This window comes from Gracilinanus agilis, chromosome 1 (genome assembly GCF_016433145.1).
Source record: "Gracilinanus agilis isolate LMUSP501 chromosome 1, AgileGrace, whole genome shotgun sequence".
Lineage (NCBI taxonomy): Eukaryota > Metazoa > Chordata > Mammalia > Didelphimorphia > Didelphidae > Gracilinanus > Gracilinanus agilis.
Genome location: NC_058130.1, coordinates 60,316,131 through 60,341,896, shown reverse-complemented (window position 1 = coordinate 60,341,896; position 25,766 = coordinate 60,316,131). Strand labels below are relative to the sequence as shown.

The following is a 25,766-nucleotide window of genomic DNA, read 5'->3' as shown; positions in this document are numbered from 1 at the left end:
GGAGGTGGAGGGGGGGGGTGGGAAGAGCTACTTTGACTGTCTCCTGGTTCTGATATATTGCATTGGCAATCTCTAGTCTTTTAGTTTATATCCATTAGGGTTAAGCACTTAAAAAGCTCCTTGCAAAGAAGATAAAAAGAAGGTAGGAATGTTTAACATATCAGTGTTTCCGCTAGGGGAAAGCACATGTTCTGTCTGCTGTTATTTATACAGAGATGATATTCAACTGGGCTTTCATTTCTTTGACAAAACTGTTATAGGGGCTCTTGGTTTTTCTACTTCAAATTCTTTTGAAACATATCCAAGGAACTTATTTTTCTTACGGAAGGGGAGTAGGTGTTAGATGCTTAGCAGGGGATGCCTTACTTTTTGAACTGCACTGATGAGCTTTAAGAAACCTATTGGAAACATTCACTTTATAGATAGTGATGGCACTATGAATTAGAAGTGGAACCAAAGAGACAACCACCTTGTTACATGTAGTATTAGAACCTGATGGTTACAAAGGTGCCTGACAGCTCAGTGATAATTCTTGGAAAAGTGCCTTTTAGCACTAGAGCTGTTTTTCATACTGTACAAGCCAGTCAAGCCTAACTGTGGCTTAGAGGCAGATGATAGACTTGACTTGGAATGATGAAGTTTTGTTTAACCATTGGAATAATTGTAGAGTTGACAAAGCTACTTTAGTCGGCTTGTTTGTCTGTTACATTCTCTCACAACTTAACTGGTTCTCCAGTAATCCACCCACATTCTTCCATTCAGCCCACCTAATATTAAACTTCCCAACCACTCATACTGTTCAAAGATGGGTGTTGCAACCTTAAAGGTCCTTTGTGTATCAGTCCTTTTTTAATATTCAGAGGTAGGATATGCAGTGGTTGCCTTAGCAGATAAATATTTGGTAGGAGTTGAGAGTGGAGTCAGAATTTCTGAAACCAGTGATACCATTAATTCAGATTCTCTCTTTGTTATCTTGGGGATGTATCTATATAGGAAGTTGAGGCTCCTCCCAAAATATGATCCCTTCATTGTTTAGGGACTTAAAATAATATTGCTAGTTGTTAAGCAATCAACAAATATTTTCTCAGTACCTTGCATTCTAAATTTATGAAATGTTATATATGTTTTTCTTTTGGAATATATACGATGTAATTAGATTCTGTCTATAAACACTGGAAGGTACTGATTGGATTGTTGAATTTTTTAAATTAATTCCTGGCAGTTTCTTGTTTACTCTTGAAAGTGTAAAATGTTAATGCAAATTTGAAGCCTTTCAGAATACTTCCATGAATTTAATTCTGACTATTTTGATCGAGATAAATTGACTGCGTTTGTTCTTTGGTACCCAAGAAACAGTTGTTTCTCTGTTCTCTTTGCAATTTGTACTTCAAAGAATTAAACTGGGGCATTGAGTACCATACCTATCACCTTCTAGACATGCTTTATTAGAACTGAACCATTTAAGCAATTGTCACACTTTAGATTTTTAGTGGTTAAAAGATACTGAGACTTCAAGGAAAATCAGAAATACTTAGTGCAACCAGTAGAAGCTCTGAAGACTGACCTCTGCTGAGTCATATCAGAAGACTCAGAATAAACATGACTTCTGAAACTTGTCCTGTCATGAAAGACAGTGTGGTAGTTTGGTGGGTAGTTAAGGAAGACGGGTCTGGCTGTGTGGTCCTGAGTGTTCCTAGACAACTTTCTAAGCAGAACAGAATTTCCTCATTAGATGAAACCAGGCATGTATGTACTCTATTTTTTACTTATTTTCTTTGGCCCTCTGCGAGTTCCCAACCTTACCCTAAACTTTTAAGTACCTTCTTGCAAAACTTAAATCAAAATTGGGGTGAGATGACTTCTATAGAAAGTGCGGCTGCTTTTGCAGTGGTAGAGTTTCTATGGGAACATCAGTTGTTTCTCAACATGTTTATACTGGAGAGGATTTTGTTACACATGAGTCACACCCTGTTTTCTTTTGCCAAAATTTGCTCACTCAAAATTCTTAATGGTCCCTGTCATGAGGCCATACCTAATAGCGAGTTTAAAAAAATATTCCTGTGTAAATCACTGGTTAATAGAAAACAAAAATTATAATTAGACTTCAAGTTGGGTTCAATACATTCAAACTCAAATAGATGCTTTACTTGCCATGGATTGATTAGGTCTATTGCCTTTCTCTCACCAAGGCCTACTCACCCTACTCTGTTCAGAAGAGCTTTAATAAATGGCAATTATGTTCACATACTTGTTAAAGAAACAAAACCAAAAGAAAAAATCTCTCTAAGGAATGTTCCTTCTGGAATTCTTGGAGTCCTCAACCAACCTGAGTGGCAATTCCTTGAGATATGATTATTGCATGGTGAGGGGAAAGAATCCTAGGAGGTTAGGAAGCTAGATATGGTACGTGATAGATTTGAGCAGATCAGATACCAAAACTTATCATTATTCCAGAAGCAGATTAAAATGTAATTAGGAAATACTTAATAAAAATGCAATAGGACACAATTTTAATGTATGGATTCTAAATCAAGATGGCCCTCAAGAATCTTTATGTGGGCCGCATTTCTATTTTAGTTTGACCCCATTGAGCTCTAGAAGATAGCACTAATTTTCAAACAAGTTCTGCCACTGTGTAACCCTGAGCAAATCAATTTCCTTTTCTGAGACTTAATTTCCTCATTTGTAAAATGAGGGAATAGACTAGATAATGTGAAAAAAAAATGAAGTCAGTCTTTATATAAGCTTTATTTTTTCCCCCAAAGTGATAAAAAAAATTATCTTCACTATCTACAATGTATAAATGTTTTTTATTTAACCTGTACAACAGTTGGAGGCTCACTCCAGATTATTGCTGTTTCTTCAGTATTTGAGGTTTGTGAACTTTATTCTCTCTTTACTTTGCTGATTTTAGCCCTTTTCCCAGGCACCTACTTTCTTAAGTGAATCCAAGGATCATATTGTAGGAACTAAGCTATAATTCTTTCTTCTGTTTTAATGAGGATTAGGAAGAAAATGCAGTAAAGGTCAAGGTTAGAGCTATTTGCAATAAACCTTTGCAGGTGACTAGTCACTGAGGCAAGAAGATGACTGTGAAATGGAAATTTGGTTTAAACTGGCAGAAGAGGGCTTTTGCATCTGCAGGACACATGTAGAATCTATTTACATCTGGTTCTTCTTACAAAGAAAATTATCTAACATTTGCCCAAAGTTCCTGAGGAGCTCCAAAGAAATCTATTTAATCAGCATATTTTGTTGGAAGATACCACTGAAAAGGTAAATATTCCCAAGCAGAAAAATATCCAGCTTTTAAAAACTGCCCAGGGCAGTGACGGGCAAACTGCAGACTGCAGGCCAGATGTGGCCCCCTGAAATGTTCTATCTGAATCTGACAAGTACAATGAGTAGGATACAATAAAATGAAACTTTGAAATTCAGAGTTGCCTTAGAAACAGACTGACAGAGGAGCATTTCCTTTGCTTTGGCCCCATCTTTAAAAAGTTTGCCCTTCACTGGCTTAGGGGTTAAGTGAAGGCTGAATCCCTGCCTAAGGAGCAGTCCTGCAGCACACTTAAGCCATCTCTGTTGATCTGGAACCAACTCTTCCTTTCCTCAACTTAAACCTCAAGAGCTACTGCCTAACTGCCATGATTCAGGGCAGTCAGAGGAACGTCTGGCCATGGTGGGAGGGGGAGCCATTTGCTCAGAATTACAACTTTTCAAAAGGGAACAGGTGCTTGACTTCCTCTCTTTTTTCCCTTTTCGTCTTCCTCGTTCCTCTCAGTTTCTGCTGCTCTTCTGTTTCTCGGTTTTGGGGCCAGGAGGCAGCCAGATTTTTGGCTGCTGCCTGTGAGCTGGTCCCTTCCTCATCTGATGAGAATCCTCCTCCTTCTGGGGGTGCTGCAGCGGCCTCGCCCTGGAAACACAAGGGAACAGTCACAGGAGGAAGGACAACTTTCCTTTCGGCAGATAAGCCTCAGCCGTGTCCTCTAAAAGGAGACAACAGACCTGTGCCGCCTCTGCCTGGCACGGCATGGCCATGTCTGTCCTGTGTTAAATTTAAGAGAGGATCAAGCATACAGCTGCCTGACTTAGTTTGGTGGGCATCTGCCCTACCACTTTGTGTGGGGCTATTAGGATATCACAAGGTTATGCTCAAGAAATGAGTAAAATGGCCACATGTAGGAAGGTATTTATAGTAGCTCCTTTTGTAGCACATGCAATTGGAAACTAATTGAGAATAGATAAACTCTGGTATGAGACTGCAAAAGCATAATGTATTCTAACAATGGACATGATGAGTATAGAGAAGAATGGGAAGATTTACACGAATTATTGCAAAGGGAAACGAGCAGCACCTGGAAAACAATCTGCAAAGAGGACAACAATGCCCACAGAAAGACTAAATGTGCCTTGCTATTAGTATGGAGACTGGGCCCACTAGTGGCTGTTACGCTTTCAGCCTGGGCAAGATTAGGGGAGACCCAGTCATAGAAAGGAAAAGATGGAGAAAATAAGGGGAGGGATAGAAATGACCCACTGGAAGCTTTAGGGTAGGGCAGGAGTCTATGTGGACCCCGGGATTAGTGCTTTGATATTAGATTGCTTTAACCAAATAGGAAGCATAAATGAAACATCAATTGAGGGGAAGGGGTTGTCTGTGATTGTTTTTGGCACTAAAAGGCATCCTCTACACTTGAAGAGGCTGGAAGCACTCCCCACAAGCAGTCCCTTCATTTTGTAAGTGAGTTTGAAATCAACCTAGAGAGGTATAATTACCGAAGGGGGCAGCAGAGCCCAAACCTTGACAGGTGCCTGAGCCCAATTCGAGGATGAGCAGAGGCAGGAGCAGAGGCTACTCATCCATGGCACCACAGGAGAGGCACGGAGCTCTTGGGGGGGGAGAGTGAGAGTCGACGGCTTGCCTCTGTTGCCCAGCTCCCTGGGCTCTGCTCCCTTTGCTGAAAGCTTCCTGACACCGCCTGTGCCGGGGCCAGTCTAGTCCAGGAGTCCACATAGATATAGGGAAGGTGTCCCAAACAACACTAATACTCCAACGTAGTCATCACACTGTGCCACCCCAATGGAGCACTACCTACATGCCCTTTTAAATTCTCCTGCTAGAATATGGAATTCCAAATCTACTAGCATTAGGCGGTGCCTGCCTGAGCAGAGCCCAGGCTGATGTCAGGAGGGGTTCCCCAGGTACTTCTATGGAGCAGTCCCCAGATGCTTAATGCACCCAGGCACTGGGATTTGCCCCCAAACTAGGCATCTGAATTTACCTTGTCACCAAAGCGCCGCTTCAGTCTCTCTCTTATGAGGAGTCCTTTCACCAGTAACTTCCAATGCCCTAGGGCTCTCTTCTCTCTTTTCTATGTTGAATAACAAAAGGACATAGAAAAAAATGTCATGTTAAATGCTGGTATTTTCATAGTAAAAACAAAGATGGGATTTCTATAAGAATGTTTATGGTTTTAGAAATTAACATTCAACATTTGACCTAATTTTACATAATTTAATTGATTCCCAAAATTATATTTTGTTTTAAATTTTAAAAAATTTGGGGGGGGGGGTTCTTTGCAATTCTGTGGGGCACCTAAATGGCTCAGTGGATAGAACACTGGGTCTGCAGTCAGGAGTTCCAATCCAGTTTCAGACCTTGCTAGCTGTGTGACTTGGGCAAGTCACTTAGCCTTTGTTTGCCTTTACCCACAAAGAAGGAAATGGCAAACCCCTGCAATAACTTTACCAAGAAAACCCCAAGTCAATATGGTCCATAGTGTCACAAAGAGTAGGACACAAGTGAATCTAATGAATAACAATTCTGTGACATTCTTGAAGATCCGGCTGAAAGAAAAGTCATTTATGGTTTTATAACAACTTGGAAGGTCTTTAGTAGAAAGCTCCAGGAATTTGGTCCTGGGTTCCATTTTTCTTAATTATTTCTACAAAGGTAGATATAGGACAAATATTAGATGAGGAGCCAATAGTCTGGATATGAGAGTCAGAATCCCAAAAGATTGTGATGGACTCCAACACTGGGCCAAACTGGGTTGACACAATTTCATAAATATGTTGTCTTACACATGTATTTAAAAAAACCATTAAAAAATTTGTGATGGGGAAATATGACTAAACAATAGTTTATCTGAAAAAAGATCTGTATTTTTAGCAGATGGTAAGTTCAACATGTCAATAATTCACACAGTAGCCAAAGCACTCTTGGGCTCCACTAAGAGGGAACAACTTTAAGAAGTAAAGTGATTAGTTCCCAAAGTGCTCTGCCCCGGGTCAACCCAATCTGGAATACTGTGTTCAGTTCTGGACATTTCATTTGAAGATGAACCAGTACTGATAGGCTTGAGAGTCCATAAGAAAGCTAATAAGGAAATTGAAGGGCCTTAAGTTTATGCCACATGAAGACCAGCTGGAGAAATTAGGAATGTAGGGCCTGGAAAAGAGAAGATTCAGGGGAGATAAGATGGGTTGTTATATGAAAAATGGTTTAGACTTAACACTGCCTGACTCCTGAGGGCAAAACAATTAGTGGAAAGATACTTCAGGGGCAGATTTCACCTTGATGTGGGGGGAACTTTCCTAATAATTAAACCTGTTCCACAGCAGGAGGGATATAGTAGGTTCCCCCTCTTGGAAGGGAGGTCTCCAACATATGCTAAAACACTATTTGTCAGGCACACTGTGGAGGGGATTTTCTTTAGTCAGTGTGGGACCAGAGATTGTGGACATCCCTTGGATGTTCTGGGAGGTCCCCAAGTCAAGGGGCATGATGAGGATTCCAAGTTACTCTTCTTTCCACAACCTAAGGCAGCTTGACTTGGCCTGATACTTGGTTTTCTGAAGAGGAAGCATTACTGGGACCCATAAAAGCATATTAAGAGCAGTGGTCTTAGAACCAAATCCTTAGAAGACTTGGGTTCAAGTCCTAGCTTTGGCACTTACTATTTGCATGACTTTGGACAAGTCACTTCCCTGCTATAGGACTCAGTTTTTGTCTTCTGTAAAATGAGATTAGACTTGGGCTATGTAGGTAGCACAGTCTGGAGTCAGGAGAATCTGGGTTCAAATCTGCCCTCAGACACTTCCTTGCTGTGTGACCTTGGGCAAGTCACTTAACCCCAATTGCCTAGCTCTTGCTGCTTTTCTTAGAACTGATTCTAAGACAGAAGGTAAGGGATTAAAAAAAAAAAAGAGGTGAGCCTAATTAATCTTTAAAGGTCCTTCCAGAGCTGGCATTCTTTCTGTGATTACCAAGTACCAAATGCTCTTTTTGTACAGGGATGAGTTTCCTTATGGGGCTGTGAGCCCACAAGCAAGATGCTGTGTATGTCTCAAAATACTGGACTTCTCTGTATGACAAAATCCTGCCCTTTCTCAGGGCTGGAGAGACTCTCCAGGAAGATCTCAGAGACCCTTGAATATGGTGTGATAATGAGATTAAATCTACCTTGCCCATTCTCAAATCTAATCGCCAAAAATGTAAACAACTCCACTTAAATCACAATTTGGGAGGTCTGGACCTACTTGTGCTAGAGTGAGTGATTGACTAGTAAAGCCCAGATTTGACAAATCTAGTTCGTTAAGTTAGATCTCTTACTCTACCCTCTTCTCATCTCTCTACTTCCACTCTCTCCTATATTTTGTAAATAAATTACTAAAATCATTTTAGGAATTGGTATTTATTCAGTTCATTGGTGACCACACCTTTAAATATTAATATATCCATTAAAAAAAACCCTTTTCCCCATTACAATGACGCGCTCATTTGACTGCAGAATCGGAGGCCCGAGGTGCCGCTGTGGCACGTTTGTGGCCATGTCCATCCCACCATCTTGTCCATCCTACCACAGGGCCCAGACCCCATCTAGGGCAGCCTCTTTTCACCTCTTTCTCCTTTTGTTCAATGAGTGCTTGTTCATTTTCCCAGGCGGCCAAGAGCACTTCCTTGTGTTCTTCACACACAATGTACCCATCTGTTCTGCAGAGGAGACATCACCAGGCACAGTGTTAGGGGGAGGGAGGGAAAGTCTGGTAACCCCCACCACTTACCCCCCCCCAACCCCCCAGAATTTATCTAGTGCCTGCTATGTGCAGAGGATTGGAGTTTCTGAGGAGATGTTGAGTCTGACATCAGATGCCATCACTGTGCTCCTATGACAGACACTGGAGGTGCAGAACAGGCGTGTGGTGTCTTGGGGGAAAAGTCCTTCCTGACTAGATGATTTTGGGAAACTTGCATGGGTGAGGATTGGGGTGTGTGTGTGGATTTGATATGTACTGTAAAGGTTCTTCTATTTGGACTCGGAGAAAAAAGGAAATACAGACGCCAGTCACTGCTGCTTCCAAAAGGAATTTCGATCTTTGGACTCAGCATCTCAGTTCTTCTCTCCCCTTCCTTGTCCTCATCCCTCGTTTTGGGCTTTTCTGTCTCATGATCAACTACAGTCATGAGGACGTTGGGATTATGGCTCAGGAATAAAAACAGCATTTTGGATCCCCTCTAACTAGTCAGGAGCTGAAGCCCTGGCCTTTGTTTCCTGGGGCAGGTCAAGATCTGTAGCTTGGGGGGCAGCAGCAAGAGTGTTGATGTCCATAAATGCACCTGGCCCAGGCATATCTCACTCTTGTTGGGCAGAATCCCTTAAGTCCTGTCCCCCCACTTTCTTAAGCTGTCATATAGCCTCCACCATACCCTGCAGGGTGTGCCAGAGTTGCCACCCCACACCTGGCCTTCATTTCCTGGGATCACCAATCTTTCTGGCCAAGCAGGGGCTGGTGCACATGGCCCTGGAATGACTTTTCCTCCCCACAATGAAAACCGCCTCTATCCTGGTGGTTAAGCTGGTCCCTGGGACCTTCCTTACACAGGATGCGAGTAGCCACCATGGAAGTCGAAGCCAGTGATAGCCTGCACGCAGTCAATATCCAGCTTTCGAGCCACTCGATGCAGGTTGGGCAGTTTGAGCTGGACACAGCCAATGGGCAGCATACTGGGCAAGAAGAGGTAAACATTTCCAAATTCATTCCGAGGGACCTGCCACAGAGACAAAGGATGATGGGCTAGCCTGAGAGTGGTTTGGAGGAGGTTGGCCATCTTCTCCTTGCAGAGGCTCCTCTCGCTTGCCCGGTACTCACCTTCCCATCCACTGCCACGGGTGGCTGGTACTCCTCTGTCTGCCAGTGGCCAAAGAGAGCCAAATCATCTTGGTCCCGGAACTGGGGATCCACTAGACGGGCCTTCCGGGCACGATTGGAATATCCCTTTACCATCTGCATCAGAAGGAACAGCAACGGCTTATGCAACGACACAGATGTTGCAGAGAAAGCAATGACCATGACAACCTGCTGTCCAGATCCTGTGTATGTTCTCAGGGGACAGAACCTCTATTTTCACTCAATGGGAGTCAGACAGAAAGTAAAACAAAAAAGCTGAATCACTTGTTTAAGGGCTGAGTGTTCCTCGGGAAGCGAAGGATTGTGTCTTGGAGCCTGGCTACCTCGTCCTCTTACCTTGTTAACGTAGAAGGACGGGGCACCTACATGTCTTAACTAGCAGGCATGGGAACAAACCTGAAAGGAACTATTAGGAATGAAAATGCAGGGAAAATGGCTTGGAACAAGTAGTCTAGAATGAATAGAGTAAAAGCTGGAAGTTATTGTTAGCAAGGGCAAAAGAAACGGAAGATGTAAACAATGCTTGGGACTGCCAAGGTACTGTTAGAGTAGAAGTGGAATCTGGCGTCCAGAGGAGAATGCTTGGAGCATAACCTGGGGGGCAGCAAGGAGGTGGCCCAGGCACAAAGGGGGTGCCCAGGACTGATGGTAGGAAAGAGGGGCCATAGTCCTATCTGCCTTCTTCCCTTGAAAATGGATCCCTTAAAGCAAAGATGCCCATTATCACCACTATTATTCAATATTGTACTAGAAATACTACCTATAGCAGTAAGAGAAGAAAAAAGAAATAAAAGGAATTAAAAGTAGGAAACAAGGATACTCTTTGCAGATGACATGACAATATACTTAGAGAAGTCTACAGCAGTGATGGGCAAACTTTTTAAAGAGGGGGCCAAAGGAAGGGAAATGCTCATCTGTCAGTCTGTTTCTAAGGCAACTCTTTTGAAGTTTCATTGTATTATATCCTACTCATTGTATTTGTCAGATTAGGAATAATGTTGCAGGGCCAGATAGAACATTTCAGAGGGCCGCATCTGGCCTACTGGCCGTAGTTTGCCCATTACTGCTGTAGAGAATCAACTAAAAAACTACTTGAAATAATAACTTCAGCAAAGTCCAGCAATAAGAGATCGCAAATTTCCATTTAAAATAACTCTAAACAATATAAAACACATGGGATTCTACTTGCAAGACAAGACAGGAATTATGTGAACATGATTATAAAATACTTTATGCCAATAAATTCGGATCTAAAGAACTGGAAAAATGTTAATTGCTCACAGGTAGGCTGATTTAATATAATAAAAATGATGATTCTATCTAAATTAATTAATTTATTTCATGCTATACCAGACTACCAAAAAATTATTTTATAGTTATAAAAAATAATGGAAAAACTAATCTGAAAAAAAGAAATGGTCAAGAATATCAAGGGAAACAATGGAAAAAAAAGTGAAGAAAAGTGATCTAGTTATACTAGATCTCAAATTGTACTATAAAATAGTAATTATCAAAACAATCTGGTACTGGGGGCAGCTTGGAGGCTCAGTGGATTGAGAGCCACTAGAAGATGGAAGGTCTTGGGTTCAAATCTGACCTCAGTCACTTTCTAGCTGTGTGATCCTGGGCAAATCACTTAAATCCCTTTGCCTGGACCTACTGTTCTTCTGCCTTGGAACTAATACACAGTACTGATTCTAAGATAGATGGTAAAGAAAAAATAACAACAACAATTTGATAATAGCTAAGAAACAGAATGGTGGGCCAGTGGAATAAATTAGATATACAATAAACCATAAGATCTAAGCTTTTCAGACAAGAATTCATTATCTGACAAAAACTGCTGAGAAAACTGGAAAACTATCCCCCTCCAGAGAAAGAACTGATGGAATCTGAATGTAGTCTGAAGCATACTATTTTTCACTTTACTTGTGGATGTTTATATTTTTGGATTCTGATTTTCTATGTTGACCAATCTGCAAATATGTTTTGCATGATCATACATGTATAGCCCAGATCCAATTGCTTATCCTGTCCATGAGGGGGAAGGGAAGGAAACAAATTGGATCTTATAATTTTGGAAAATGTATGTTTAAAATGGTTATTACATGAAATTAGGCAAATTAAAAAAAAAAGAAAATGAATTTCTTCCACTTTTCATCATTTGTGTCATCACACATGATCGCTTCTAGATCTGCCATTAGAGAAGCTGAGGCTTCTTTGATGTTCAGCTTCCCCTCCCTATCTGACTCTAGGCTCAAGTTGCTCACATTGTAAATGGCAGCTTTCTTCTAGACCCCATTGCCCTAATCATCAGTGTTGCTAAACTGAATGCTAAAAATCTAGCCAAGGACTTAAGCTTCAGGGTATTTTACAATGTTTCTTGTGCATTTTGGCAAAGTGTATTAGAAGGAACAATGGGCTGGGAATCAGGCATCCTAATTTCCAATTATATTTCTGTCATTAAGTTTTAGGGTGGTATTTTGCAAATTACTCAACTTCAAACCTGTCTCTTCCTCTATAATAGGAGGAGGGCAGACAATTTCTTTCTTTTTTTTTAAGGTAGCATTTTATTTAGATCTTCATTAAATTTTTGGAACTGGGAACCAGACATAGGTAATAAGCCTTCAAAAAATAGATCTTGAAAGTCACTTTCTGCTTAGGGCAGTAGCCATGGGCTAGGCATGTAAACAAGGTGGCTTCTCTATGCCATGCCAGCCAAGTCAGCTTCCTCCATAGACAATTCATCCAGCTCTGCTCTCTCTTATGCAATGCCAGTCAGAGCCCCTTGTAGATGTAACCCAAGGTTCTTCTGTAGGACACTTTGGCCTACCTGAGAAGGCTGGAAACATGTCTTAAGTATCAAGGATGCCTGATTTTTTTCAGTCTGCCCAGCTCTAACATCTTTTATATGCTAGACGATTCACTGAATGACCACTTGCTGTCAATAGACATAATTGACAACGTTAAACTCTTTCCCCAAGTGGCCCCTGGACTAGATTTGGCCATTGTTTTTTGGATTCAAATCCTGGCAAAAGAGCTTCTCTAGTGACACTTTGGTTCCTTTCTTCTCTAAGTTTGCAGCCCTGCTCTGGAACTTATTTCATAGTCTCCCAAGTTCTCTTCTAATTTAATAGCCTCTGGATACATTCCCTTTCCCTCACTCTTTGTAACCAAACTGTCATGATCAAGCTGCCATAATAGGTGCCTCTACCCAGATCCCAAATCCTTCAGAGCCCAATGTTTTCCTCCTCCAGACTAATTACCTTATATGGAATTTCCCCAATCCTGACCACTCTTGCTTGCTTCAACCAGGTATCCTTTGAGTGTAGAGTGTGAACACAGTCCCTAAAGAAGTCACCAAGGGGAGATAAATGTCAAAATTAATTTATTCCTCAACTAACAAGACACCTATATTTTCTTCCCATGTCCTTCCTCTGTTTTTCACAACTATTATTAATTAGTAGAATTGACAGAAGGAAGCTATTACCTCTGATATCTGGCTATAAAAGTAATGTGAAATAAACCTTTGGAATGGGCCCCAGTGTTAAGGTAGGCAGAATAATGTCTGATTCTAACTTCCTGTTCTGCTTGCCAACATCTTTGCCTACAGATCTCACAACAACTCATTTTCTGTCTCACCAGTCTCTGGATTTCCTTTCCCTTCCCCAGCTGTCCTCGTCTTCTGCCTTCATGGGCCTCATAGCCACCATCTACTTTGTATAAATAGACAGCGTTGTGTTAAGTTGGGACTCTTCAAAAGTGTCAACAGCAGCCAAGGTAAGAACATAAGAGATGCCCAGCCTCTGATGCCCTCTGTAGGAGATTCAAACAAGAGAAAGGGCAAGGTCTCTGTCCTCAAGAAGCTGGAGGAAAATGGCTTACACATATTAGCAAGCCCAATAACAATAGTGCATGGCAGGGCAGACTTCTGGCCACTCCACTAGTGAACTCCCTAGAGCTAAACCACAACTTTGAGAATATTCTTACAATTCTACTTCTAACATTCAGCAAGCATTTATTAAGCACTTACTTTGTGCCAAGTCCTGGGCTAAGCCCTTTATAAATATTACCATATTTGAATAGCAGCTCAACCTAAAATTTGGATGAATCCACTATTCAAATGACCCTACTCCCCACTCCATTTACAGTGAGGTACTTTTTTTTTTTTTTTTTTTTTTTTTTTAACCCTTACCTTCCATCTTAGAATCAATATTGTGAATTGGTTCTAAGGCAGAAGAGTAAGGGCTAGGCAATAGGGGTTAAGTGACTTGCTTAGAGTCACACAGCTAGGAAGTGTCTGAGGTCAGATTTGAATCTAGGACCTCCTGTCTCTAGGCCTGGCTCTCAATCTACTGAGCCACCCAGCTGCCCCCCCAGTGAGGTACTTTTATTGGTGACAAATATTTGGAGCTGAAAATTACATTCCTGAGAAAATATTTAACCTCTGATGAGGGTTTCTTTCTCTCCCAAAGACTCCCTCCCTCCCTCCCAAGTCTTCTTTCTTGCCCACTTTCTCCTCACCAAACTTCTATTCTTCCAACTGTCATATATGACCACTCTCTCTCCCATCTGTCCCCATAGAACTGTCCTCTTTTATTCACCATGACTCACTGTTGATGTTAATAGAAGATCAAAATATTTGGGGGCCACTGGCCCCTTGATCACTAGCCAGAATGATGTGCACATATCCAATGGTCCTCTTACCTAGAATACACAGCTTCCCCACGACAGTACCCAAGGATAGCAGCAGTCTCTGGGTATATGGCCTCGTATTTCAGGAGATGTCTTTTCAAGGCATAAAGAGGGTGATTCTTATACATGCCAATAGCAGTTGGTAAGGGCTGGGCCTGTAGCTTTGCCTGAAACTGCACAGGCCAAAGAGATAATGTTAAGATCTTATTTGGATAAAATTTGGACTTCTCTTGGATATATGTTGGTTGCCAAGTGTGATGGGCTAATGATCAAATCTGTTAATAATTTTGTAATAATCTAAATTTAGCTTTGTTCCATTAACAAACAGGTCTTATTGAAAACCTAAGAAACAAAATTCTAGGCTCAGATTAGACTTTAGAAAGCATTTGACACACTTTCTATACCTATACTTGTAAACCACCCTGGCCAGGTGATTTATCATCTGTTTGATCAAGTTTCCACTGGAGAATGTACAAACCTCTTTTGGTAAGATAACCTAAACCATTTTTTCTGCTAAACTTAAGCCTCTCTACTCAAACTAATAGGTTAAATCTCCAGTTTAATTCTTGGTAGAATCAGAAAAAAGTCGCCCTAAGTTATTCAATGTTGACTGGCATTAGCCCTTCTAGCTAATTTTTTCCTTTAGCCTTTTTAAAAAAAGTCTAATTCCCAATCTTTCAGTAATTTCCACTGTTGCTTTTCTTCTGCCTGATTTTCCATGTTTTCATATTTTTCGGTGGGGGGTGGGGGGAGGGAGGCAACAGAAGCAGACCCAATTGTCAAATATGACTAGCTAAAGAAAGTCATGCATCAGACTTTGAAGGAAGGTTATTATTCCTTAGATGCACTTTAGTTTACTTAATGAGTGCAGACAACTAATTACAATATGTCTCCTGTTGCATATTATAGTTACTTAGTATAAAATGGAGAAAGAACTAGTCTCTTTGTGGAAGGCCTACTCTGCTCATTCTGATAGTTCTCAACGACCAAGAATAATGACTGTCCATTTCTGCTTTTTCTTTTTATGACATTGCAGATTCTCACTAGTTCCAAATGTCATACAAAACTGCATTATTTTCTCCCTTTCCTTCCTTCTTCCAACATTCATGAATCATCTACTATATGAAAGGTCCTGTTTTGGGATAAGGTTACTCTCTTGCTGGGCCTTCAAACCACAGACATATTTAGCTAAATTCAGTACCTTTGGTCCCAGGAGCTTTATGTAGCCCCACTTTTTTCTTTTCTGTGTGTAGAGGGAGGTATAATTTGGTGGGTTTATTCATACTCTCAACTGATGTTACTTGACAAGTGGCACTTGGGTTCCAGGAGTCAAGGCTTACCTCCATTTCTTCTTTATCTTCTCTTGCCCCAAAAGGGCTCTGGTAGGGTCTCAAGGTCTCAGCCCACCACTCTGAATCTACACGGCACTTTCGGGTAGCTGTCATCCAGTATGGGTCATAGCGCTGTGTGATATCCCGGGCACAACCATCATTGTCAATACCAATAATGTAAGATAAAGGCTTGGTGGCATATTTATAACAGGTCAAGGGCTGGCCCACCACGCCATGTACACAGTCTAGGCATATCCACTTATCTGCCCCCTCACAGAACACTTCTAGCCACTGATCCACACCAACTGCTTTCCCAATTTCTTCTTCTTCTTCTTCATCACTAGAAATGATCTTGCCCCTCCTGGTGCCTGTGGCCTCTGGAGATGCTGCCAGAAGGGTACAGGGCTGTCTGCCACCTCCTTTATTCTTTGCTGATGAGCTGATTTTCTTCCTGCTGCTCTTGGATGCTGCCTTTGTCTTCTGGGATAGAGGTGGCCTCCTTGGTCTCTGAGGGCCAGGCTGAGAATCCTCATTAGATAAGTGACTGTCATCCTCACTGGAGAGTTCAAAATCAGAGCTGCTTTCACTCCCATCACTCCCACTCTCCTCTTTGTAGGATACCTTTGAAGTTCTCCTTCTTTCCCTTACAGGTTTCTGGGTACCTTCTTCCTCTGTCACCATGTCTTCTTTCTTACTAGGAAAAGACTGTGCATGTTTTTTTCTGCCCACTGCTGCCTTCTGAGGCTCTGTTTTTTTGCTTTCTTCTCTCTTCTTAGAGGAGGCTGCCATTTGTCCCATGTTGGTCTTTGATCTGATTTGGGTTTGGGACTTTTGGCTAGGGAGCTGAGAAGAACTTCCAGAACTCTTCAGGGAGCTGTTTTTCTTGCCCTGGAACAGAAAAGATGATTACATTTTTTTCATTTAATGAGAAATAATTAGTTCATTTGTTTGCATTACATTTATGAAATATACTATATGTAAAGTAAAAATACTAAGACAACTAACTCACTGGCCTCAAGGAACTATGGCAGAGATATGGCCTGGCAGCTAATGACAGGAAATGCAAGGAACTCAAGTTCTATTTCAATTTATTCATACTATATTTAGACAGCCTGAAATGGTACAAATACATTGGCTAAAAACTGTAGCAAAGCCAATAATTCCATGATTCTAATAAGTACATAGCAAAAATGTGACTTCTATCACCTATCTCCCTTTGAGACACATGCCCCTTCCTCTCAACTATCCCTCTTTATAGCACTAGCCAGCCAGTAGAAGTGTTCCTTCTTTGGGAAATTTCAGAAGTGGAAAATTTAGAAAACTAGAAAATTAACAAGTTTTCATAAAACAATAGTAAAAAATAATGACCACATCCTCAACATAAATAGAATTTGGCCTCTTCATTTGAGAATCTTAAAAACATGTTTTATATAGCTTTGTGTCCCACAGACTCATTCATCACCATAATATTCTAGGAAGTAAGATTACTCATTTCATTGAAGGAAAATCAAAGCACCAAAAGGTGTCCTGATTTGTGTATGGTCTCTTGACAAAGTAGGGACAAAATTCTTTGGACACCATCCCCAATTTCCAAACCGCTTGATCAATTTCTCTGATAGTTAATTGTGTGGTAGATCTGAAAAAAGCTACATCATGAAAGCCCAACTCTTGGATACCAGATCAAGGCTGTCCTTTTTAAAAGAGTGTAAGATAAGTGTTCTCTCACTTCTCCATGACAGTCTGCCCCCCTTTATCCCATAAAATCCCACCTTTGTAGCTGGCAATTTCAAAGGGATAGGTTGCAGAGATAACACCAGCCGAGTCAGAAGCTGCAGTGCCCGTAGAATCAATAAAAATATCTGTATGAAAAAAGGATGTACAAAGCATCATTACCTATAACAAAAATTCATATCACTAGGAAAGTTCATGTAAAATTCTACCCATCTTCTCACCCAAGTTCTTTAAGTAAGGACCATTAAAAAACAAGCAAAGAAGTAAAGATTAGCATCACTGTAAATAATTTCTGATTCAGTTACAATGACCTAGGTCCTTGCTAGATATCTTGGGGGATATAGATATGAATAAGACATGGTCCTACAAAAGTGATTCCTCAAAAGATAAACCGTCCAAAGATATGAATAAACAATTTTTAGAAGGGAAATGAAAATCACAGAATCAGAAAATCTCAAGGCTAGGAAGAGGTCATTTTAATCCAATACATACTTAATGTAATTTTGTCCTTAATTCCTATTACGTTTTCTTGGTAGCTCCCTCGACATGGCATGTTCTACCTTCTTTGAGATTATCATAACATCAGTGATTATTTAGTTCTTCATATACATATCTTAATTTTCCTATGAGATCATAAGGTCCTAGAGACAGGCTCTGTTTGGTTCCTTACTGCATCTCCAACAATCTCTAGAAGTACACTATGCCTCTATAATTCAGCAACTATACTGAAAAGACTGATTCAAATCATTAATAGGAGAAATATGGGGGGCAGCTGGGTAGCTCAGTGGAGTGAGAGTCAGGCCTAGAGACAGGAGGTCCTAGGTTCAAACCCAGCCTCAGCCACTTCCCAGCTGTGTGACCCTGGGCAAGTCACTTGACCCCCATTGCCCACCCTTACCTTCCACCTATGAGACAATACACTGAAGTACAAGGGTTTAAAAAAAAAATTAATAGGAGAAATATGCATTAAAGGAACCTTGGAATCTCACCTCACACCCAGAAAATTTATAAAGACAACAAAAAGTGGAAAGTCAACAATAGAGGGAAGGCCTATGATAAGAGAAGTACAGGATAAGATTCTGAAAAGGATGGGGCCCCATTTTGCACACTTTTACATCCCACCCACAATGTGGCCCATCATAGATGATTCTCTCAGAGGCAGCAAAGAGGAGTGAAAAACACTAAGCAGATTCAGAAGGATTGGGGTCTGGTCTTGGTTTCACCAGCTGTGTGACACTGAGTGACAAAGCTCCCCTGAGCCCCAGGTCCCTTATCTGGAAACTAATATGTGACCTGCTTATCATAGAAAGCACTGAAAGAGAGACAATGTATGTGAAAAGTTGTGAAATGAAACTTGTAAGGGGTTATTGTTACCAATAAATATTCACTGAATATCTACCCAAAAAGTAGATTCAGGTTCAAGGATAACAATCAAGGATAGATAAATACAGAGTTGAAGTAGAAAATGTTCATCTTTTCTTTATCATGCCTGTGAGAGTTCAGGTTTTTCAAATCAAGGTGAGGAGGAAAATAAAAACACAAGGTGCCACTTAGCAACCTTTGGGGCTTCCAAGTTGGTACTTTTAGGTACTGGCCTCCATTTCTCTGGTGAGTAAAACAGACTAAAAGAGAACCAAAGCAGCAGAAACTCTCTAGATCTTGAAGGATAACACTTAGGTGAATTACTGAGGCAATCAAACACAGCTATTTTGTGCCTTACTCAAGCCCAATCTGATCAGTGGAATATGAACCAATCTTTACATAGATCTTGTATAATTACCTCTATGTCATCTTTTCTAGTTTCAAAGACAGCAGACTGAAACTTGTCCTCACTTCATGAGTATCTCCAAATCCAACTGCTTGGAGGCATGCTTTATTTGAAGGGGAACACTGATCTACTTACAGTTTTCAAGACTAAAATCTAGCACATGATCTAAACTACACATCCTTCTTGGGATTTCTAAATATAGTTACTGAAAATTAACAAAAAAATTTTAAATCACTTGCCCCCAATTTAATCATTACATGTATTTAGCATTATTAAGAACATTAATAAATAGCTGAGTCTCTAGGTACTTACATGGACCAATTCTTCATTATCTCGTGCTGAATAAATAGCAAAACGCCTTGCTAAGGTAGACTGCAGGTTGTCTCGATCATCTGTGGAAAGGTCTGCATTGACAGTAAATGTCGCAATAAACCTATTGGGAACAAAGCATATAACACCTGGTTCTTCATTTTCTTATCGAAGGTGCTGCTGCATGCCCTCCACTGGGGAAAAGGGAACTCCCTTACTATAAGTGACTGTGGATATCTGAGAGTCAAATGACTAGGGGGCTCTCCTTGGTTGAAAGGACAACCCCAGGCTCAGGCCAGGCAGGAGGAAAAAAGGAGGATCATACCATTTTACCAGGTTTGAAAGGTAAGGGACATCCACTTTACTAGGAAGCACTCTGGTAAAGTGAGCTGGGATGATGGAGAGGCTGATGGCCTGGAGATCTGGCTCATTACAGATGTGATTCCGAAAGAAACCATTTGCCAACAGGCAAAGCAGGTGCACCTATCAAATAGAGGAATAAGGACAAGGAAGAAGGAAAAACAAAAACAACAAAACCTTGAGTCAAAGCAAGGAGAGCATAGAGTTGTCATACCAATGTCACATTTTAGCCTGAAATATGTCTGCTTTTGTGCCATGTGTCTTCCCCAAGATTTCCCTTTTGATTTCTACTGCCAGCCCCACATTGAGGATCTCCTCACCTCCTACCTGTACTACAGTAACAGCCTCCCACTCAGTAATCCTGCCTCCAGTCTCTCCTTGTACCAATTCATCTAACATGACAGTGCCTCCTAGACACAGTCCCAAGTCTGTATTGTGACATTTAAACACCATAAATCAGGGTCCCCTATCAATCCAACTTCATTTCCAAAAATCACCTGGAATATAGTTTATTTCCAAGCACATCAAACTTATTCCACTTCTAACTATCTGTTCACACAGTTCCGTCTCCTATTTTCTACCTATCTCTATTATCCAAGTCCTCTCTCTGCTCAAACCTCATCCTCCTAACTCAGGCCCAGGGATCTCATCTGACTCTGATGTTGGGGAAGAAACATGGCTCGGCTGAAAGAGGGCTGGATCAGGAGTCAGAGGACCCAGATTCCATTCCCAGCACTGTCACTGTCTACTTATGTAACCACGGCAGTCAATTAGCTCTCAGGGATTTGGTTACTTCATCTGTGAAATGGGGGGCACGTTTGAATTAGATGATCTCCAAGGGCCCTTCTAGCTCTAATTCTATAATCCTGAATCATGACTGTCTATACCAGATATCTGGGTATTTAATCATATGTTATCTTGTATTACTGTGTTGCATGTGTTTAAAACTTGTCTCCCCAAATGAGATTTGTCGGGATCTCATAGCCTGTGCCTTATATTTATTTTGTATCTTCCCTAGCAGTTCAGTACAGGGGATATGTGACCAACACATGTTGAATTAAATTCAAAAGTAACATGCTAAGACTTTGGCTGACAGAGTTCAAGGTCATAAAATTATATAAAGAAAAGATAAGATTCTTTTTGGATTCTGCCCCTCAGAATTAGAGTTAAAAGAGATGTCTGAAGTTGCTGCATTTAATCCATTTCTTCATGTGAAAAGGACCCCTATTCCTAATTTCATGAAGACCAGAACTATGTCTTAGCTTTCCTTTCTCCTGACACCAAACACATGGAAGGTGCCCATAAGTATTTTGTGAACTGAATTAATGCTAAGCCACAGACCTTATGTGTATCTTCATGGACTTCTTTATTGAAGCGTTTCATCATTCTCCGAAGATATGTCTCAAATTCTATCTGCCTTTTTTCTCTGCAATGGATATCCAAAAGGAAATATTGAAGTCAGAAGGTCATGCATGATTCACTAGCCTGTTTTTCTTATTCAAGGCAACAAATGAATAATTATTGTTTCTTATTGATTCTCCATTTTATCTAAGCAAATGTGATCTACTATGTATCCATTGTATACAACTTGCTCATGCTATTATGCTTCTGTCTGGCTCTTCCCCTTTCTTTCTCTATAGCAGGTCAGAACACATCAATCAACATGCATCTAAGTGCCTCCTAGTGCCTGGTACCATACTCTTCCCTGATTAACCAAACTACTGTTACTGCTCGATTTCATGACCCTTTATACTTAGTCACACATCTATCTCTTGGTCACACATCTGGGGGAAGTACATTTATTTATGCTCGTTTGTATGTTGTTTTCTAAGAGTTAAGCTATTTTCACATGTGTATACTTAAGTTTCCAATAACCTAGAAGCCCCTCCACATGGGCATGTAGCACAGCTCCTATTTCTGCTGTCATTTCCACACTGCACCCAATGTGTATTTAATAAACATTGAATGACTTCTACAATCTGCTGGGGATTTAATGCCCCCAAACCACAAGGCTCTGCTGAGGAGCTCTGTCCCTGCCTGAGCTCTGAAATCTTAGAGCACAGCAGCGGCTCCCTGCCAACAGCAGCACTGCATCAAGCCTGCAGGGCCAAGAAGCAGTGAGGGAACTCTTTCTCAAGAGTTCCTGATCCATTTTGGGCATGGCTGTCCTGCCCCCTTCTTCCCTCCTGTGACTTTCAAAGGCTGAAGCTTCATGTGGGACACAGATCCAAAAGAAAGGCCTGGTCTTACCTTCTCTCTCTTTCCTTTGCCTGCTCTGGAGTTTCAATCTCTATCTCCACTGGTTTGGTAGACAGAATTGGTTTTAAGGAGGCTGTGGTCTCTCCCATTTCTTCTGGCACAGACTCTTTAAGTTCTACCAACAAAATGTAAATCTCAGTCCCACATGTAGTTCAGAAAAACTGCAGACATTCATTGAGAAGTAATATTTGCTATTTTAGAAAAATACCAGGGGGCTTGACCTAAATAAGGCATACAATAAATAAGATGTCTTCTAAAGAGAGAAACTGCTTTACAAATGATCGATCATTTTTGGCAATTCCTAGAAGGCAAGTGGTGAGTATCCTATAGATGGGAAATTAGATTCATATCGCTGAAAGCAAGCAAGGTGGGGCTTTGATGAAGCAAGGAATCTGGCCTCCCGTTTCCCTGTGGATGCCTCTGCTTCCCCCTGGAAGCCTGTTCAGTCAGTCACCAAGCCTTAACTGCTGTTGTAGCTTTAGTCAGTCAAAAAACACATATTAAATATCTGCTCTGTGCCAGGAATAGGGCTAAGCTCTCTAGAGATATATAGAAAGGCAAAAGACAGCCCTGCTCTCAAGGAGCTTCCAATCTAATGGGAAGATAGCACCCAAATAACACCACACAAAAAAAGCTAAAGACAGGATAAATGGGAGATATCCAAGAAAGAAGAAACTGGAATTAAGAAGGACTAGGAAAGGTAGAAGATGGCATTTCAGCTAGGTCTTAAAAGAAGCCAGGGGGTGAAGATGAGGAGGAAGAGCTTTCTAGGCAGGGGAATCCTGAGCTGAGAGATGGGTGGAGGGGTCTTGTTTGTGATACAATCAGGCCAGTGTCACTGGATGGAAGAGGAAGTGGGAATGGAATAAGGTGTTAGAAGATTGGAAAGCTAGGAGAGGATTGGGTTAGGAAGGGCTTTGAAAACCAAATAAAACATTTTGAATTTACTCATGATAGTGATAGCCACTGAGGAGGAGGTATCAAGACTAGGCCTGCATTTTAGGAAATCACTTTAGTAATCTTTCCCTAAACTACCCAAAATACAAGGATACATCCAGCCCATCCAGATCAGCCAGGATCCCCAATGAAGTAGCTGAGTGATTTCTAGTTCCTATAGATAAGGAAAGGGTGAGGGCTCTCAGAGTACTGAATAGAAACCTGACAATTAGCTGCTTAGCTGCAGGACCTCTGGAAGGCCTCTCTGATCTTAATATTGATTATTCTGAACAAAGAGCCATTCTGAATTACCTTGTGCTAGGATTGGGTGAGAAACCCAGGGAAGCAGGGGTCAGCACCCATGCATGTTGGAAAGATAGCTGCCTTGTGGGTGCCAGGCAGCACTGAAGAATCTAGGATTCCACCCTAGACACCAGAGTCCCTGGGCTTTCCTGGTCATGGTGCTGACCTTGCTAGTCAGCACACAGGTTTGGAGAAGGCAGTCTCTGACAGAGGGTGCTTTCTGAAAAGCTATAAGCCTAAGGTAAACCTCAATGAGGTAGAAGGGAGAAGCATTTATTCACAAGAAAATAACAGGGCTATATACAGAATATGTATTTTCAGTTTTAAAAGGTGCCAAACCAAAGCAAAGCTTTAAGGGGCAGGTCAGTTAGGCACCAGAGTCTTACCTTCAACCTCCTCCCAATCATCCTCACTTTCATCTTCATCACTGTCCTCATTGCTCTCTTGTTTAACTGATGCTTCTGTCACTGGCTGGATCTTCTTGGGTGTACTTGTAAAGGTACTATAAATATCACAAGAAGAAACATGAGAAAGGCTCCAGCATCTCTGTTATTTTAGTGTTTTGCTTACCAAGGTGAAGAGAAGAAATGACAACCTTTTTTTTTTTAAACATTTATTAATATTCATTTTTAACATGGTTGCATGAGAAATGACAACCTTTTTAACAACTGTTATTAATTTGTAGTTGTCCAAAACCATTTCTGTTTACACTAAGCCTGACTTCTCTCATAAGTATCTGTCTGAAATTCTTATTAAAAGATTGAGTTTTAATACTGAATCTGCCACTAATTCATCTGTTGATCTGTCTCCCATTGAGCTGCATCACAACAGGGATGACCTGACAGGGCATCTGGATAGCTCAGTGAATTGAGAGCCAGGACTTGAGATGGGAGGTCCTAGTTTCAAATCTGACCTCAGACATTTCCCAGATGTGTGACCCTGAGCAAGTCACTTAACCCCCTTTGCTTAGCCCTTCCCACTCTTCTAAGGCAGACGATAAGGGTTAAAAAAAAAAAAAAAAAAAAGGCAATGGGAAACAGTTCATGGACTTCATGGTTATAAAGACAAATATGAAGATGATTAAAAAATGAAGTCAGTAAACCCTGGATTACATTAATTACCTATGGGTGTGTAAATAGAACCAAATTTATCTGGTATTGTTAGGAAAGGTACTTGATGGATTTTCCCAGGTAACTGGCACTTACCCTCCTTTTTTGTATTTTAACCATTTTAGATGTGAACTTTCTGAAATGCATTACACAATCTCTTGCTCCTTAAATGTGCTGCTGAAATATGATATTAAAAACAATTTGCCTTTTTCCATCTTTTTCTTTTTTTTTTTCAAGATATAATGCTTTCTAAAGAAGTATGCTACTGTGAGAAAGGTCTCATACAGAGGAATTCTGTGTGTGGGTAAGTCCTCCAGTGTTTCTATTTGCAGAAGACATTGTGCCCAAATAACAGGAATCTCCTAGAAGAGACTTACAACCACTCAGGAGTTTGGCTTGACTGCTCACACAGAAAAGATCAAGGAGAGAAAGGATGTCTACTGTCGAAATCAGGGGCTCTCAATCTTGGTCACATCAGGGACCTCTTGGCAAACTGTTAATTTTCTCTTACCTCATATCTAGCGATTGTCAAGGCCAGTTTATTACAGCTCACCCTGGTATTGCCCCAACCCTGGTGCAGGCCCTTATCCCCGTCCACCTGGACCACTGCAATAGTGGCTGGTTGGCCTTGACCTCCAGTCTCTCCCTCTTCTTCCCCCCACAATCCATCTTCCTTTCAGCTGTAGAAATGATCTTCCTATGCTACTCTCCTTTTCTCACTCCATTCAATAAACTCTAGGACCCAACAGAAAGTCTTCTTTCTGGCTTGGAAGCCCTTCCTATCCTGGTCCCTTCTTGCTTCTCCAGCCTTCTTACCTCTCTCCATGGTTCTGAAATCCAGTCCTCTGGCTTATTTCCTGTTCTTCACACAAAGCACTCCCAACTCAAGATTGCACTTTTACTGGTTGTTCTCCATGCTTGGGACTCTCTTCTCTTCTGCATCCAACTCCTGGGTTCAAGTCTCAGCTAAAATCCCAGCTTCTACAGAAGTCTTTTTCACTCCCCATTCATGCTTGTGCCTCCCCTCTGAGATCTTGTTTGTACATAGTTGTTTGCCTGTCATCTCCCATATTAGACTGTGAACTCTCTGGGTGGGTAGGAACTGCCTTTTGCTTTTCTTTGTATGCCCAGAACTTAGCACAATGCCTTAGTACACAGGTAAATGGTCACTGACTTTGGGGATGCTGGCAGGTGAACAAAGCACTGGCAAATCCATAAAGGAAGGTTTCCTTAACAGAGAAATATTTATTAACTTAAGTGAGCTTTAATTATGGGTAGCAACAGTAGCCAAGTGGATAGAGCAAGGAGTCAGGAAGACCTGCGTTCAAAACCAGCCTCAGATAGTGACTAGCAGTATGACTTTGGGCAAGTCATTAACCTCTGTTTTCCTCAGTTTCCTCAAAAAATATTAAAAATGTGGATAATAATAGTACCTATCTCCCAGGGTTGTTGGGAGGATCAAATGTGATGATATTTGTAAGGAACTTAGCACAGTTCCTAGAACATAATAGATGCTTTCTATGTTTTATCTATTATTATTACTTAAACTCTGTTTGCCTCAATTTCCTCAATTGTAAAATGCGAAAAGCACCTACCTTGATGTTGATGTGAGTTGATGAGAGGATCAAATGAGATAATAACTGCAAAGTCCTTAGCACAGTGCCTGGCACATAGAAGGGGCTATATTAACTTTCCTTCCTCCCTCTCTCCCTTCCACATTTGAAAAATCTACAGTTTTTGTGCAAACAAAATAGTAAAAATAACAATCTA

The 25,766-nt window shown here is 41.1% G+C and overlaps 1 protein-coding gene across 2 annotated transcripts in view; it reads right to left on the bottom strand.

Moving 5' to 3' along the window:
- Nucleotides 1-3,462: 3,462 nt before the first annotated feature.
- The window catches only part of XPC (XPC complex subunit, DNA damage recognition and repair factor), a 30,039-nt gene continuing 7,735 nt past the window's right edge, over nucleotides 3,463-25,766 (bottom strand). Inside the window, exons 1-15 of one of the 2 annotated variants that reach the window (XM_044668058.1) lie at nucleotides 24,813-25,228; nucleotides 23,274-23,389; nucleotides 21,640-21,763; nucleotides 20,731-20,815; nucleotides 19,355-19,512; nucleotides 19,033-19,153; nucleotides 16,991-17,080; nucleotides 15,231-16,109; nucleotides 13,903-14,063; nucleotides 12,462-12,543; nucleotides 9,157-9,291; nucleotides 8,886-9,055; nucleotides 7,906-7,999; nucleotides 5,286-5,375; nucleotides 3,463-3,916 (exon numbers count right to left, since the gene is read on the bottom strand). In XM_044668058.1, the coding sequence (XP_044523993.1) occupies nucleotides 3,710-3,916; nucleotides 5,286-5,375; nucleotides 7,906-7,999; nucleotides 8,886-9,055; nucleotides 9,157-9,291; nucleotides 12,462-12,543; nucleotides 13,903-14,063; nucleotides 15,231-16,109; nucleotides 16,991-17,080; nucleotides 19,033-19,153; nucleotides 19,355-19,512; nucleotides 20,731-20,815; nucleotides 21,640-21,737 (2,370 nt within the window). In that variant the 5' untranslated portion in view covers nucleotides 21,738-21,763; nucleotides 23,274-23,389; nucleotides 24,813-25,228 and the 3' untranslated portion in view covers nucleotides 3,463-3,709. Of the gene's footprint in view, nucleotides 3,917-5,285; nucleotides 5,376-7,905; nucleotides 8,000-8,885; nucleotides 9,056-9,156; nucleotides 9,292-12,461; nucleotides 12,544-13,902; nucleotides 14,064-15,230; nucleotides 16,110-16,990; nucleotides 17,081-19,032; nucleotides 19,154-19,354; nucleotides 19,513-20,730; nucleotides 20,816-21,639; nucleotides 21,764-23,273; nucleotides 23,390-24,812; nucleotides 25,229-25,766 lie in introns of those variants that run through there. The other variant, XM_044667972.1, reaches the window with a different exon arrangement.